The 14,879-nt window shown below is 36.5% G+C and overlaps 3 protein-coding genes across 4 annotated transcripts; 2 read left to right on the plus strand and 1 right to left on the minus strand.

The window, feature by feature from the left end:
- The first annotated feature begins 4,415 nt into the window (after window positions 1–4,415).
- LOC124350969 (ribosome-recycling factor, mitochondrial-like) lies at window positions 4,416–8,390 on the plus strand. Of its 2 annotated transcripts, XM_046801698.1 has the most exons (7): window positions 4,416–4,499; window positions 4,559–4,720; window positions 5,610–5,695; window positions 6,202–6,376; window positions 7,568–7,700; window positions 7,768–7,978; window positions 8,059–8,390. In XM_046801698.1, exons 1-7 carry the CDS (start codon window positions 4,431–4,433, stop codon window positions 8,300–8,302), a joined length of 1,080 nt encoding a protein of 359 aa, XP_046657654.1. In that variant the 5' UTR covers window positions 4,416–4,430; the 3' UTR covers window positions 8,303–8,390. The 2 variants fall into 2 exon arrangements, with proteins under 2 accessions (XP_046657654.1, XP_046657653.1); XM_046801697.1 differs by lacking the exons at window positions 4,416–4,499; window positions 4,559–4,720; window positions 5,610–5,695; window positions 6,202–6,376 and adding an exon at window positions 7,202–7,499 and having other exon boundaries at window positions 7,560–7,700.
- LOC124350968 (FK506-binding protein 15-like) lies at window positions 8,331–11,374 on the minus strand. The gene is made up of 9 exons (XM_046801696.1): window positions 11,198–11,374; window positions 10,956–11,117; window positions 10,747–10,894; window positions 10,562–10,660; window positions 10,338–10,489; window positions 10,194–10,269; window positions 9,792–10,130; window positions 8,854–9,726; window positions 8,331–8,791 (listed from the first exon to the last, which is right to left on the minus strand). Exons 1-9 carry the CDS (start codon window positions 11,251–11,253, stop codon window positions 8,414–8,416), a joined length of 2,283 nt encoding a protein of 760 aa, XP_046657652.1. The 5' UTR covers window positions 11,254–11,374; the 3' UTR covers window positions 8,331–8,413.
- A 239-nt stretch (window positions 11,375–11,613) lies between these two features.
- LOC124350971 (casein kinase II subunit beta) lies at window positions 11,614–13,761 on the plus strand. The gene is made up of 5 exons (XM_046801699.1): window positions 11,614–11,737; window positions 12,107–12,182; window positions 12,414–12,516; window positions 12,590–12,781; window positions 12,902–13,761. Exons 2-5 carry the CDS (start codon window positions 12,111–12,113, stop codon window positions 13,198–13,200), a joined length of 666 nt encoding a protein of 221 aa, XP_046657655.1. The 5' UTR covers window positions 11,614–11,737; window positions 12,107–12,110; the 3' UTR covers window positions 13,201–13,761.
- The last annotated feature ends 1,118 nt before the right edge of the window (window positions 13,762–14,879 follow it).

Below are 14,879 nucleotides of genomic sequence, written 5' to 3' on the forward strand. Positions count from 1 at the left end.
GATATGTGGGTTTGACAAATTTTCCTTTTGTTTACTCATCAAAAAATCATAGGTATTACTCTATTTGACAAATCCGGCCAAGAATATCAATTCCACAAAACTTTTCAATCCGTTGGCAAGATGAAACAAAATGCCCAGCATTCAGTTAATGTTTTTGTTCGTTTGAAAAGAACAGAATACAATAAATATGCACATAACCTTTCATTGCACAACAATCACCAAACCGATTAAGAAACTATGTTTGGTCCTTTCCTTATGACCATTTTTACAAGAAAAAATTAACCAAAGTATAAGATGGTGGTTATCTACTGTTTATAAAATAAAGCCTTGGGATATCCTATTGCTATCAGGGTAAAAATACGATCATAAACAGAAATTTTCATTTCCCCTTTCCATCTCTAATCTTGAAAATAATCCCAAACCTTTAAAACATGCCCTTCCTCAAAATATCCTTGCTCGCTTCTTTACAGGAAGGAAAAATATAACATAAAATGAATTTAATTTAAGAAAAAACTTTTTTTTTGTTCAGCGACAAAACTGGATTGATAAAACGCACTGAATTGATACAGGTTTATTGGATGGACAAAGTAAAAAATGCAATATTGAGAATTCAAACATAAGGGTATTTACTTACTCGTTGCGAATCTCTTTTGAATAAGCCTAAATTTTTTGTCACCGAAGCGCTTAAAACTTTATTATGGAGTTTTGGTTCCACCGTAAATATTTTTTTAAATTTAAAAAAAAATGAGCCGTTTGTATCAGCTTGTACTAGAGTACTAGAGTACTCTGACAACATGACTGACATGATAACTGTGGTTGTTCTGGACGTGAAGACAAAATTGAAGTAGGTGTTAAGATCAAAATAAGAAATAATATTATCTTTAAATTATTATTTAATTTTAAATTGTCCATTGGAGTTTATATGAACACGCCCGTTAACGCAGGAGCTATCAGTTTTGATATGTACGATTTGTTTTAAAATGCTGAAATAAATACAGCGTATTGTAAATGATGTTTTCTTTATCCTCTAAACTTTTTTTCCTGAATTTCCGATTAATTTTGCGAGATTTTTGGTTAAAACAAAAAAATGGGAATCGGACAAAAAATTTTGGACGTTTAGTTTTCAATTATTTTTATACTTTTAGAAATATTTTCATAAAACCCAGATAGCTATTTGATAGGGTTTTCTTTCTAGTTTAAGAAGTGTTCCGTTTTGCCCCTGGCTTTGTTCCGTTTAACCAAAAAAAAAATTTTTCCTTAATTTTTTCCTCTTTACATTTAATTAAATAACTATTACATAGTTTAACGAAAAAATATGAAAAATAACTCACTCCTATATTTTTATTTTAACTTAATTCTGCTATTTAAAAAATTGGCAGCGTAAAGAAAAAAAAGTGTCCCATATAGCCCCGGTCTCCCCTACACCCAAACTTGTCTTCGTAAATTCTTTCCGCAGAGTTAACGTACCAAAGACATTTTTCATATTCAAATACATTCCTTCAGAATGTTATAATGATGAAAATAACCGCCGGTACCGAGACCCCGCCAACCTTGAATTCAACAACGAAGATAATCAGCCGTCAGTAAAACAACATCGGCAATGAAGTTCAACAGACAAAAGATGAAATTTTATGGATTCCCTGTTTACGGAGAGGATTTGGAACCAGAAAAGAGGGAAAAAATTGCTGGCCATGCACTTGTGCTAATGTTTCGAAAATACAGGGTTAAATGGGTCCAGCCAATGGGTGTCTATGCTACGAGTGGGCCAGCTAGTTCTTTTATGCTTCAAAAGCTAGTTATTAGAGCCCTTGCAGATCTTCAAACTTTAAACGGTGCCGTCTGTAATGTAACGTGTAATGGTCATCAAACAAAAAAGGGTGTTCATAGTCTCTTCGGAATTACCGGCAAGATGGAAAATGTTACTTGATTTTGCTTTGATTGATCATCCTACTGAACCAAATGAAAAGATAAATTTAATGTTCGATATTCCACACATTTTCAAGTGTAGCAAAAATAATATGATGAAAGTCAAGAAATTTTAAGTAAGTTCCAAGTAATTTGTTAGCTTATTAAAATGAAATGTTTAATTACCATGATTCTACACAGTTCGGTGAAGATAACATAGATAACGATCTGTTTAAGCTGTTGATTAAAACAGAAGAAGAATTTGCTACCAAAGTTTACTCTAAACTTACGCTCTCTCACATTTCAATCTTCACATTCAATTTGCAAAAGATGAATTTAAAATTACCTACCCAAGTAATAATAATTGATGTGGTAATAATGAAATGTTAACTTACATTAATATACTTCTTCGATTAGCTATTTTCTCATAGCATGTGGACAGGATTCAAATATTTCAGTGAAGAATGCAACCTTACTCAGTTTACCGGAACCGTACCAATCGAGGATATGGTAAAACTTCTAAATGATGCTTTTGATGGCCTAAATGGAAGATGTCCTCAAGAAAGCATTAATAATGACAACTTAGATGATAAAACTTCCGTATGTCAATAAAGATATACTTATAGGTATACATTTTACTTCATTATACATTTGTGCAGCATTTGTTCCATTTACTGTATAATAAACTGGATTCAACCGAAATGTTCATGAAAACAGGAAATCGAACATCGTTTATATCACAAACATCCATGGACGCCCTATAACTCACAATCACAAGCATATTAAATTAAACGAAGGATCCACTAGACAATGATTTTAATTTTGTGCTAACAAGAAAATTTAACCAAGACTGCATCGAGGTAAATTTACCGGTTTTAAAAGTAACAAAATAAGCTTTAACTTGAGTTTCCTTTTCTGTAGAGATTTTTCGGACTTTTTAGAAATGCCAGTGGTAAAAATAACCATCCATCAGTTTCAACTTTTCTGAAACTTTTCAGACTACTAAGCATTGTCTTACCATTCAAAGATGCAGTGAAGTTATGCCGCCAAGGCATTTGGACAAATACCAAAAATTTATTTCGATCTGATGAGTGGCTTGATGAGCAGCAATGGAACGCTGATTACTGGATTCCTTTGACTTGTACATACTTATTCAAACCCTTCTCTCAATTCTACTGAATATCAGTAGAATTTCTTGTTGGACATGTAGCTACAGCTTTTGTTGCATTTGTTGCCTTATCAGATCTGTGCCTAACTTATCCTTGATTTTTTGTCGAGTTCTGGTCTGATGGGGTAACAATAAGGACAGCAGCCACTAAATTATAATAAGTGTTCAGCATTAGAACTGTTATGTCAAGAAGTAAAATGTATGTTAAAATCAAATCAAACAAGAGTAACCTACTTGTTTGATTTCTTCAAGCAGTGTCTCTCTGCAGGGCTCTCTCATATTTCGTAGGATCCTCTTCAAACTCTTCTTTCAGCAAATACCGAAGGCTTTGTGTGTAGTATCTTTCATTGTTTTCTAAATACTGAAAGTGCCAAATTTTATTTCACCTTGAACATCTTAAATGGTTTAAACACTTCCTAGAACGGTTAAAATACACACACCTTTGGTCAACAGACGGACACAGAGAGCTACAGACTGTCAACACACAACCTAATTGATGTTGTGGTGGTCCAAAGTCAGAAAACAACGACTAAATCCGCATTTTAAAAAATTAAATTTAGTATTACCAGATGAATCGCCTTCTGGTAGTACAAGTACTACCTACCCTCAGGGATAATTATAATTCGAATATTGTCAAAGTTCAGAGTCAAATAGGGTTTTTAATTAAAATCCCCGAGTTTAAAATCCCCGAGTTTTAGTCGGAGTTTTGAACGGACTAAAACTCGGGAACAAATTTGATAGCAGACGACAAAATGGCAACCCCCGAGTGAAATACCCGAGTTTTAGTTCCCCGACCCCCGACCCCCGAGTTTTAGTGATACCCTACTGTCTTAGGCAAATTCAGGGCTGATGGTGGCAGAGGTCTTAGTGAACATCTAAAGTAGGCATATATGGTTGTACCAACTAAATTGAAGCTTAATCATTTACAAGAAAGAATAAATAATTTAAATAACATATATATCAGTATCCAAAGTAGCCTAATTGAAACAGAGTCATTCAAGGGGATGATCAAAGTAGCCTTATTGAAACAGAGTCATTCAAGGGGATGATTTGTTCTTCATCACTTTTACCCCCTAATTGGCAGAAGAGAAAATATTAGGACAGGATTCAAATTTCAATTATTATAAAAACTTACAGTATTTGATTACAGCAATGTTTATTGGTGCAATGCAAGTACTTGATCTACTTTTGCAGTCATGTCGCACTTCAAACTTGGTTTTCTGAAACAATCTCTAAACAAGTTATATGTTAATAATTAACTCACCAGATTTAAGCATATATTTTACCTATTAGTAGAGAAGTAACTAGCCTAATTTCTTCAATCTTTCACGTGTGCTTCACTAATCCCCAGGTTGAAATGAGTAACAGCAAATACGTGAAGTACATGGCTCAAAAGGAAAAATTCCAGGAATTAGAAAATTTAAAGGTAGTATCTTAAAAACTATTTAAATTTTAACTTTATACTTAAACTTATTACCTTTACAGTTAAAATTGGATGGATTGCGAGGAAAGAAGGAAAATGGAGAAGAGTTAACTGACGAAGAAGAAACAATGCTGCACGAATATGCTATTGTAGTTCTCCAATTGGAAACAATGAGGCCATTGTTGGAAGCCTTCGAGGAAGAAGGAATGCCTTCATCAGATTTGGTAAATATAAAAAATCTAACCTAACCTAACCTAAACCTTTTTTAATCAATCTTTTTCTTTTCAGAACAAAGCTAAAGAACTGAAAGATGATCTGGAACGGAAAAAAAAATTAACGGATAAACCAGACCCCATAAAAGTGAACACGGCAATTAACTATGTCTATTTTGCCCAGATCACAGATGTCTTTCGTGCAGTTGTGCCAGTCATGAAGCAATTCAAAACTGAAACCGTGGATTTAGTCGACAAGATTCTCAATTCATTTTTATTAGGATTCAGTGGCTTCTATATTGTCTTTATCATTTGTCTTATATTTACAAATTTGGACAATGAGGATAATCGTGTCAAAGTTAAGAGATTCTGTGTTTTGATCGGTATCCTTGCAACACTGGTGAACGGTCTTTTCATTTTAAAACGTTTTCTTGCATAATTTTGTATTTAAGAACGCATCTGTCGACCCATCTGTCGCGGGTTGCAATCTTCAAACGGCAAGACAGTTAATTATGAGACTAACGTCTTGGCCGCCGACGTGCGCAATGCAATTTTAGGTAACACGCCGTGGTACGGTATTCGGCCAGCAGTCTCTGCATTCCTGTACGCCGCCGAAGTTGGTGAGTGTTCATTTTTTCATGACTATTTCTTCGCTTTTTTTTATGAATAATTTGCGCCCGTCGAAACGTAAGTGTCAGTAAGCGCGTACAGACCGCTACCAGGCTGCTTCACGAATGTGGAAGACGACGGAAGTACCCCCTCACAGGTGTCACTCAAGGTAAAAGATTCTTGGCCACAATTTAAAATGACATTTCCTTTATACGGTAAAAAAAAGAACTGTGCGTGTCTCTCGTGTGCTGACCTGGAATTTGTAATTGAACACAATTTTTTTGTAATCTAGGGAAAGCGCGCTGAGGAGTACGAGTCACTGCTGTGCGATTATCCGCACTGTCGTAGCCGCGTGATTGGCTCGAGACTGGTGGCGCAGTTCGGAATATGCTGCCACTGGTTTCATGCGGAGTGCATCGAAATCTCGTCAATCACGGCGGAAGAGTTTAACGCAAGATATATCGAGTGGCTTTGTCAACCCTGCGCCCACGCCTGTCGTGGTTGGCAAACGATATCTAATCTACGTTGACGTTTGTCAACATGGTATGAACATCTTTTTGTGGTCAACTCTTCAAATGTTGAGGTGTTGTGCCGATTGTCGAGGATTTCCCGGGAACCTCGGACGTTCCACGACCCCGCACACGGTCGGTCAGCAAAATAGTACCTCCGGCCCAAGCGCTAATCTCCACTAGGTACCCAACCGCGAGAATATTCGGCCAAAAACACCGATTGTGGATCACCATAGACCGAAAAACCTTCCACCCATCAGTAGTGGAGCGGTGTGATCAAGGTAAAACAAATGTTCCGAAAAAATTAAAAAAAAATTCTAACGAAATCTCATTCTCAGGAAAAGCTCTGCGCTCAGTCAGCACAGAAGCTATCAGAAGTATCAGTCAGCCGCTCAAAACCGCTGAGGAAGAGGAAACTGATACTGAAGACCTAATATTTGAGATAACAAGTCTCAACACTCGCATGAAAATTAAAAAGGAGAAAAAAGAGAAGAAGGAGAAAAAGGCCCAGGTGATGAAGGCCAGGTCAAAGAGCTCCAAGGTAGTCAAAGTAAGTGCCCCCCGCACTCTTGACCCGCTAGCCTTGCGTGCTCCGCCAGTGGTGGACGATCTTGGACTGAATGAGTTACAGTGCTATAGAACCGGCCTGTGCGCGGTTCTATAACCGGGTGGTTCGATAACAGAACACTTGATCCCAGCGCCATCTGCCGTCGATTTTGTCTATACGTAGAACCCTATTGAGTAAAAGTAACATCAAGTAACATCAAGTTATTCGATTTGCCGTGCTGCCGTGGGTGGAGCTGAAACACGGCAGAGCCATTTCGGTTCTATAACCGGAATGGTTCTATGATCGGGCAGTTCAATAAGAGGACCAGTATTCGAATCCATAAGTGGGGACGAGGATAAAAACGAAGAAGACCTTCTTAACTCTCCAAAAGCCGGCCCGGTCGACCCACAAAACCCGGAATCGATCGAGGTGGACGCAGTCGATCTTCAGCACCCCTCTCAAGCGGAAGAGCTCATTGCTGACGCTGATCGCATCATCTTCAATAAAAATTGAAATATTTTGGGTTTTCTGCTAATCTAGAAGCCAAGTCAATCATTGTTGTGTTTTCAAGCCACCAGGCGGTAGATGATGAAATAGCGCCGTCCAAAAGCTCATATGGTTTTGGGATCAGATTTTTTCGTTTACGTTATATTTTTTTGCTTTTATTGTTTATTTCAATTAATTCTTAGCTACAAATATAACCTGTTAGATCTATCTAAAGGTGAATGTCCCAATTAGCTCTGGTCTGTGATTTCACTAAATCGAGATTTTTCACCATTCAAAATTCGGCAACGCCGCAACATCTGCACTCCACATAGCAGACGAAAATCGCAAACAAAACAAAATAATATTGAAATGACGTACTGTCTGTCCTATCGTTTTCTCTGCAATTACTTGCACCGACAAATAACTGGCTCTAGATATGCAGTGGGATTATTAAGAAATACTGAAAAGGTTTTTTGTGGCCATGGAGGATATCGATCGATGAGTTCATTACACCAACCCAAGATTTTCCATTTACCAGCCATTGGTTCTCCTTCATTTCCTAGCTGGTGTATCATAAAGCATTGGAATATTAGTTTGAAAAGCAAGCGATTTTATTCCAAAGCAAAAGGCGGCGAAAAAAGTATGTGATCTTTATTTTGGTTTGCAGCTTGTGTCTAATATTCTTTATTAACAATTTCAGAAAAAAAGGGTTCAGTTATTATAAATGAAGATGAAATAGCAGAACTTGTAAAAGTATCAAGCCTGAAACAAGATCTTCAAAAAGGATTAGACCAACTCAAAAGTGACTATGTGAAACATTTGTCTCTGCGTTCAGCTTCTGGTAGAGTAATCAAGTTTACAATATTATGTAATGTACTGTTTGTTAATCTCAAACATAATTTTTATAGGGTCTATAGAAAACCTTAAAATAGATCATGAAGGTGAGACTTACACTTTACAAGAAATTGCTCAAATTGGAAAAAAAGGATCCCAGCTACTAGTAGTCAATTTATCTGGTTTTCCCACTTTAATGAGGGATGTTCTCAAAGCTATCAATGATTCTGGAATGGGTTTAAACCCACAACAGGATGGGACAACAATTTTTATTCCTATTCCAAAGTACAGTTTTATCTTTAAACAAATAAACAAAAATTATAATTTGCTTAATTATTTGTAAATTAATTTATCTTTTGAAACAGGGTTACAAGGGAGTATCGTGAAAATCTCGCCAAGAATGCCAAAACAATGTTTCAGAAATTTAAAGACCATAGCCGTGACATCCAAAATAGATACATCCGTGATGTAAAGAAAAAGGAAAAAGAAGTTTCTTCAGATTTATCTCACTCTGTTCAGCAACAAATTCAAACCATGACTGAGCAATACGTTGTCGAAGGTGAAAAAGTCATGATTGCCAAACAAAACGAACTTCTAGGAAAGGAATAAGAAAGAGTAAAGACATTTCTAGAACGAATTCGTTGTTATTTTCAAAGTGTAATTCATTATCTTCATAGTACATCATTATTAGTCTGAACGGCATTTCAGTATTTCACACCACTAAGCTAACCAATCGTCTTCGTTATCAAAGTCATCGAATAAGGGGGGTGGGGGTGGATCGGGCTTCCACATTGTTCCGTGCTCGTTTTGAAGACTAGCAGCTGCTAAAGTGCTGTGTAATGTTTCTAGGAATGAAATAGAACGCTCTTTGCTTTCGTTTTCGGATTGAATCGTATCTACGATCTCCTCGCGAGCACTAATATTTTCCTCCGTGACAATAGACCCATAGTCTCCCTGGACATCCGGATCTACAACTTTCGCTGAATCAGTCTCGTCCACCACTGCGATTATCGAGTGATCCACATCCACACTGATTGTCTGGGAAACAAATGTTGGTTCTACAGTTGGTTCCTTGTTCAATACTGCTAAAGTGATATCCTAAATGAATAAATAGAAATTTAAATGTTTGATTACTGCATAGCAAGGCAATGTCTTCTTACCCGTATAACCACCGAAACGGTTGACTTAATAGTGTGGAATGTGTAACTTTCGTCAGGTTTGAATTGTTTTGTGATCTCCTTGTAGACTTTGTTCATGATGGTCTTAACTTTCTCTTCCACTGGTTCCTGTTCATCACGATTAGACTTGTTTCCGATTTCCGCTTCAGAATTTTTAAGTTGTAATTGAAGAGTTTCTACAAGAACCTGCCGACCTGAAGACTCTTTTTCCAGTTTCTGGACATGTTCTTGGAGATCAGAGAGTTTCCGTTCCTTGTCTTCAGCAAGACTTTTAAATTGCAATAGACGGCTGTCAGTTTCATTGGACCTTGACTCGTAATACTCCAATTTCTCTTGCGCTTTTTTACACTGACTTTCTAATTCTTTCTCCTTTAGCAACGATTTATCTAAGAAAGAAGTTAATCGCATGTTCTCCTCTCGCAACTGATTCAACGTTCCGTCTTTCATATTCCGGTTAGAGGTTTCAAGATCATCTTTAAATCGATCATTCTCTTCTTGAAGTTGTTGAATTCGAACGTCTGTCTCCTTTTCTCTGTCAGATTTTTCACCGATTTGATGAACCATCCGATCATTCTCTTGTTTTAGGTGCTGGATAATACATTCCAGTTCTTTTCTACTATCCAGCCATACCTGTCGCTCGCTACAAAATAACTGGTCTATTGCCTTCGTCGGATTGATGGAATTTTCAACGTTTTTGTTTGAAGCTGATATTTCGGCAAGTATGAGGTTCAGCTTGTTCGAATGCTCATTTGATTTGACATGAAGTTTTTGCAAATCCGTTGCCATTGCATCAAGATGTGGCTCAACAGTCCGAGAATTGTTACTATCTTTATGATGAGATTCTAAAACACCGGTCTAGTTTTAAAAACATGAATGAATAAAGATCAATAAATACATTTACGCTTCCCTGGGTACGCTACCTTCTGCAGTAAAAGGTCAATCTTGTCAGTCAAACGGCATAGATGCATACGAACTTCACTACTTTGCATCCTATTTTCTGACATCAGCGTGTCAAAATGATGGGTGCTATTACCCTGATTTCCGGTAAAAGCAGGGGGAAGGAACTGCATCATTGGATAAGGCTGTTGTCCTGACATTAGAGGAGCATATTGATGCGACGGTACAATCATGGAATTGAGGGTGCTATCGAAATCAATCCGATTCGAAGGTTGAGCAGCCAGAACAGGTCCAGGCCTAGCTGCTTTCCTTGGCTTAGTTCGTTCTTTTAGAGGTTCTGGTTCGGAAGTTGACTGCATTAACTAGGAAAATATTAATTACATCTTCAGCATTATATTATGTAAAGAAATGATAAATACTGATACTTGTTCGGAATCGCTATTATCATCTGCCACGATTGCTCCACTGAGGGGTAAAATGGGCTGACCAAGTTTAGCAATTCTGTAGTTTAGAAACAATCAAATATGTTTGCATAATACTTGGAATTATTTAACATTTACTTGCATTACCGAGATATAAGTTTGGTTTTGTTACTATCTTGACTGAGTGTTTCATTTGCAATAGGGTTTGTTAATGAGCCATCTATTCTATCAATGGAAGACGCTTCTGCAGATGATGGCTTATTCATGTGTCCAGCCAAAACATTTTTCATTTTATCAATCTACAAGTAATGTCAAATACATTTAAATTATAGTTAATCACATATTGCTTACACTTAACAATTATTTAATACCTTTCCAAGAAATTTCTGAGCAACTTCTTTGGAATCAAACAGAATTGCCCAGTTTTGCATGTGGTCATCATAAAATGTACAGAAGTTGTTTGGTTGACTCTGCAACAAAACAGTGGAGAAAAATTATTTAAGTTTAAATAGTAGTGTAAATAATCCCCCCCATCCACAAAAAAAATTGTACTTACAATTATGGTAAATTCTGAGGTGACCCTTACACTTGCTAGTGGTTTCTGCTTATTTTGGTAAAGGATTATCCGATAAGTTTTACTTTCATTCTCTTCCAATAAGGCTAATCCTATTTTTCCAGGAAGTGGTTCATATTTTTCATTATTTCTGGAAATGATAAACAGGAGAATAAAATAAATTAATTCTTTGATTTGGCTTTCCTCCTTACAGTTTATAACATGTGACAGCAGCTGCAGCAATAACTGCTTGGGACATGCCCTTTGTGGTTGGAAGTGTACTACTTGGAGGTTGTTTAGGTGCCGTATAGATTAATGACTTTGAATTGGATTGGTGGATCCCCGAATCGTGAAATATTGATGCTAAATTAGAACTAAAATAGCGATTTAGTGTTGTAATTTTTTATATCATAAACATCTATTCCTAATAGAAATGACTTAAGAATGATATTACTTAATTGAAATTGAGCCAAAGTCATCATCTTCTTCATTTGAAAAACCGAATGACATTTTCACAACATTGAGTAGAGTTGATAACGCTTCACGGCGGATAATTATATTCTATTATCGTTTAGTGAATGAAAATCATTAGATGGCGTTGAAAAGATTACAGACAAGCTTACGATGGAATTTCCGAATAAATAAACAAAAAAAGCCATCTAGCGGCTAATATTTACTGGAAATAAATAAGAAGAGACATTGAAAAGCAACGTACTCTTCATTTCTTTATATTTTCTATTATATTTTCTTCCTTCAAATTGTGTGATTCAAGGAATGGGTTCTCTTTACTCATGTTTTTTATAAGAAAACTTCGCGCTTTCACCACATAATCATGAATTCATAAGGAATTACTTGTACTGCACACACACTTCTTCTTGTTACTAATAGATGTCACCTTACAGAAAAAAGCCTGTGTAGAAATAAGGCCCTAGGAGAAAAACGAGATCGACTTCGCACACATATTTGTTAGGGTGGCGAACAGAGGCTTGAAGAGGTAAGATTTATTGAATTTCAACTGTCATGTTTACGATTAATTGTATTCAATTTTGACTTGGAAAATATTCAGCGAAACAGGAGGGGTCATAGTGTACACGGGTATGGTAATTTCGTCGATTCAGCAATTTTTTTAGTGAGAGTCTACATAAGAATGAGAATGGTGACTTGGGGAGAGTTTACATTACGTGTTCTGAAGGGAGAGGTGTGCACAGTTTGCACACGCTGAAGGCTAGACAGGGAGAGAGGGCGCGCATTGTAATCAGTAAACTGATGAGTAGAAATCATTGATTTTTGGATTTGTGAACTACATCAACGGCTTTGTTAAACGAATTACATCACGTTTTGACACAAATTTTCTCACCCATAGAAAAATGAGCAGCTCCGAAGAAGTTTCGTGGATCTCCTGGTTTTGTGGCCTACGTGGAAATGAATTCTTCTGTGAGGTAAGATAAAATAAAAATTGAATTTTATGTGATAGGTCAAAACATATTACAGCACTTAATATTTCAATCAGTTGATCAGAAAGTGGTAGAATTTAACTGATGAAAATCACAGAATTTTCTTTGGATTTTACTATAACAAGAGTGCATTTGATTCATTAAGACTTGGAAAGGAATAATTGTAATTTCAAATTTAAACAATTAATCTAAGCATATTTTGTAATTGCTCGACAGGTTGATGAAGATTATATCCAAGACAAGTTCAATTTAACTGGACTGAATGAACAAGTACCACACTATCGGCAGGCACTTGATATGATTTTGGACCTAGAGCCAGGTATAAATAACCAATTGAATTCTTTCATTCATATTCTTAGTGTAAATCATTTATCCAGTATTTTTCATTTAAGATGATGATGTTGAAGACAACCCCAATCAGTCTGATTTGATAGAACAAGCTGCTGAAATGCTTTATGGGTTGATTCATGCTAGATACATTTTAACAAATCGTGGAATTCTACAAATGCTTGAAAAGTATCATGCTGGTGATTTTGGTCATTGCCCAAGAGTATACTGTGAGAATCAACTGATGTTGCCAATTGGTAATATTAAAAAATATGATTTGATTTGCTATTACTATATATTTTACTGTTTATTAGATTTTTAACTTTCACTAGAAATTTATCTTTTATCTTGAAATATTTTTGGGTTCTCCTTCTCAGGCCTATCAGATGTTCCAGGGGAAGCTATGGTGAAGCTTTATTGTCCAAAATGTATGGACGTCTATACCCCTAAATCCTCCCGTCATCACCACACTGATGGAGCGTACTTTGGGACAGGATTCCCCCACATGCTCTTCATGGTTCACCCTGAATACAGACCGAAAAAACCAACCAATCAATTTGTCCCACGACTTTATGGCTTTAAAATTCATCCGTTGGCCTATCAGATCCAACAACAGGGCGCTTCTAATTTTAAAGTTCCGATGCGTACTGTAAGCTACAACAACGGGAGAAAATGAAACTGAATCTGCTTATTCGCCACTTATTCATTCAATGTTACCATTTAGCATAGGCGACGTTCAGAAATTATGTACTGCGATTTTTGGCTTATTTTTTTTACCCCCTCCTCCCCCTCTTGTCAGATTGTCACAAAAGCCCCAACTCTAACAAAAACGTAACGTTTGCCGACCCCCCTCCCCTATTTTCTGGAACTTAATAAAAAACTGAATGAAAATTGAATTACAGTTCGTGCCTACATTTGGTTCCATTAGATTAGCGCTTAATTGATTGGTGTTTCTCGTATCAGCCTATTCCTTCATTTGTGCTGTTCGTTTTTATGGTGAAAAGGTCGCAACACAAGCTGAAGAGATATTATGTCATGGTGCGTCAAGAGTGTCTCAACCCGGAATCCCATTCGTTTCTCGAAACCCATCTATTTCTATATGTTCCGTACTACGAATCTACTGCATAACTTTTGAACGTCGCCATAGCAACTCAATACCCTTTTGATTGGTTACATGATTAACCCGAGCTGTACAACAAATTTGATGGAAACAGAAGATAATGAATTTTTTTCTTGATATGTTATGTACTTTATTTGTCAGATATTTAGTTATCTTAACAATTATGCTTCAAATCTACGTCAGGAAAAAGACGTAGGATGTTATTATAACCGTACAATGTTATAGAAAAAAAAGGCCAAAAAACCTAATAAGCTTGTTAGCTCCAGTGTATAGGAAATTCACTACGCGGTGTTAAGTTACTTGGAATTCTATTAAGTTTATTTTACTTTTTTGTCTGATGAGATTTGTCAGATGAATTAGATGATGTGATTGAGAAACCAACTTAGCATTTCGCAAACGGAAAATAAGTTCCATTAAAATTCAATAATTAACGTTTCGTTTCTGTTATCTTAATTGCTTGAATTCAATTTTTATGATTACGACCCCAAATTTTGTGGTGACGGTCGAGTCTCAGGTACTCGGTTCTACAGTGGACGATGCGTCGTGGAAGATTCACATTTTGGTCAATGAAATAAGAATTAAGTTGCTAATTAATTAAATATAGAAAATATTAATTACTAGATTTCCATAATCTTTCATCGGGTATTTAAAAAAAAAAAGAAAAAAACTTGCCAGTCTCAGCCGTACTGGTGACTTCGATCTTCCGTCGCCTCTATCGGCATCTCGGGTCTCTAGACCCAGTGGAATAAGACTAGTAAATCATATCAGTCATATAAGTCATAATAATCGCATACATACTGTACAGTCCTAAGTTCTTATTATATTATAACAGTACAAGGCATGTTCGGGGGTATACCGAACAGCCAAGTATCAATTCCAGAATATACATATACGTATATCTTTGCGAACAGCGCTTATTTTTAGGAATTATGCAATGCTTATGTTGTCATCCAGCCCAGCCCACTCAGTAGCTAATATGTTAAACAAAAACATCAACTACAGCGGTAAGCTAAGCCATTAACGCGATATTAACTGAGGTGGGCCTTAAACGAAATCCTTGATGTTTAGAACCAGAAACCCCTCCCTGCTCCTACCATCAAAGTCAATATCCAATCGCATGCAAATATCAGCACTCCATGCCGAAATTAAGCTAGTCAATCAAGTCACGATCCTAGAGATGAACGATACCATAACCTCTCGCTTGACCTTTGCTTCGACCGGCTTTGACTAAGAAA

This window comes from Daphnia pulicaria, chromosome 7 (genome assembly GCF_021234035.1).
Source record: "Daphnia pulicaria isolate SC F1-1A chromosome 7, SC_F0-13Bv2, whole genome shotgun sequence".
Classification (NCBI taxonomy): domain Eukaryota; kingdom Metazoa; phylum Arthropoda; class Branchiopoda; order Diplostraca; family Daphniidae; genus Daphnia; species Daphnia pulicaria.